At 57.9% G+C, this 534-nt stretch overlaps 1 protein-coding gene across 1 annotated transcript in view; it reads right to left on the bottom strand.

The window, feature by feature from the left end:
• LOC119586816 (GTPase-activating protein CdGAPr-like) overlaps nt 1-534 on the bottom strand; it is a gene marked incomplete in the record, with an annotated part of 278029 nt that overhangs the window by 57787 nt on the left and 219708 nt on the right. Inside the window, 1 exon segment of the mRNA XM_037935541.1 lies at nt 238-456. Within this exon segment, the coding sequence (XP_037791469.1) occupies nt 238-456 (219 nt within the window).

The raw sequence follows: 534 nt of genomic DNA, 5'->3' as shown, positions 1-534 counted from the left end.
AAACAACTAAAAAAAAAACACAGGAAATAAAAAGGGAAAATACGGGAAAAATTGCTCCTCTTGAGGGAAAGAGGGAAGCGAGAAAGAATCGGGAGAGAAAACTTACCTGAAAAGGACAAAGAAGACGAAGACGAAGACGAAGAAGACGAAGAAGAAGAAGAGGAACAAAAAGAACAAGAACGAGAAGACGAACGAAACAAGCGGAGAGGGAAGAGGCCGAGCCGGGGGCGTACTCACCTCGAAGGAGATCTCGTCGGAGGCCTGCGCGGTGTACCTCTTGACGACGTAGGCGGCGGCCACGGCGGGGGTGTTGATGTCGGAGTCATCGGTGACGATGAGGCGGTGCCCTCGGTTGTCCAGCTCCAGCCAGTTGAGGACGGGGCCGCACGTGATCAGCGACCCCGCCACCTCGCTCAGCCGCGCCACATACTCCCCCAGCAGCCCCGCCACAGCAGCCTGGAACGGAAAGGCAGCCTGAGTTCTCTCGCGTCGCCACGCCCGGTGCCACGCCGCGGCCGGGAAGGCTTCTGGGAG

Source organism: Penaeus monodon, chromosome 22 (assembly GCF_015228065.2).
Source record: "Penaeus monodon isolate SGIC_2016 chromosome 22, NSTDA_Pmon_1, whole genome shotgun sequence".
In the NCBI taxonomy this organism is placed as follows: Eukaryota; Metazoa; Arthropoda; class Malacostraca; order Decapoda; family Penaeidae; genus Penaeus; species Penaeus monodon.
This window is presented reverse-complemented; position numbering and strand designations above follow the sequence as displayed.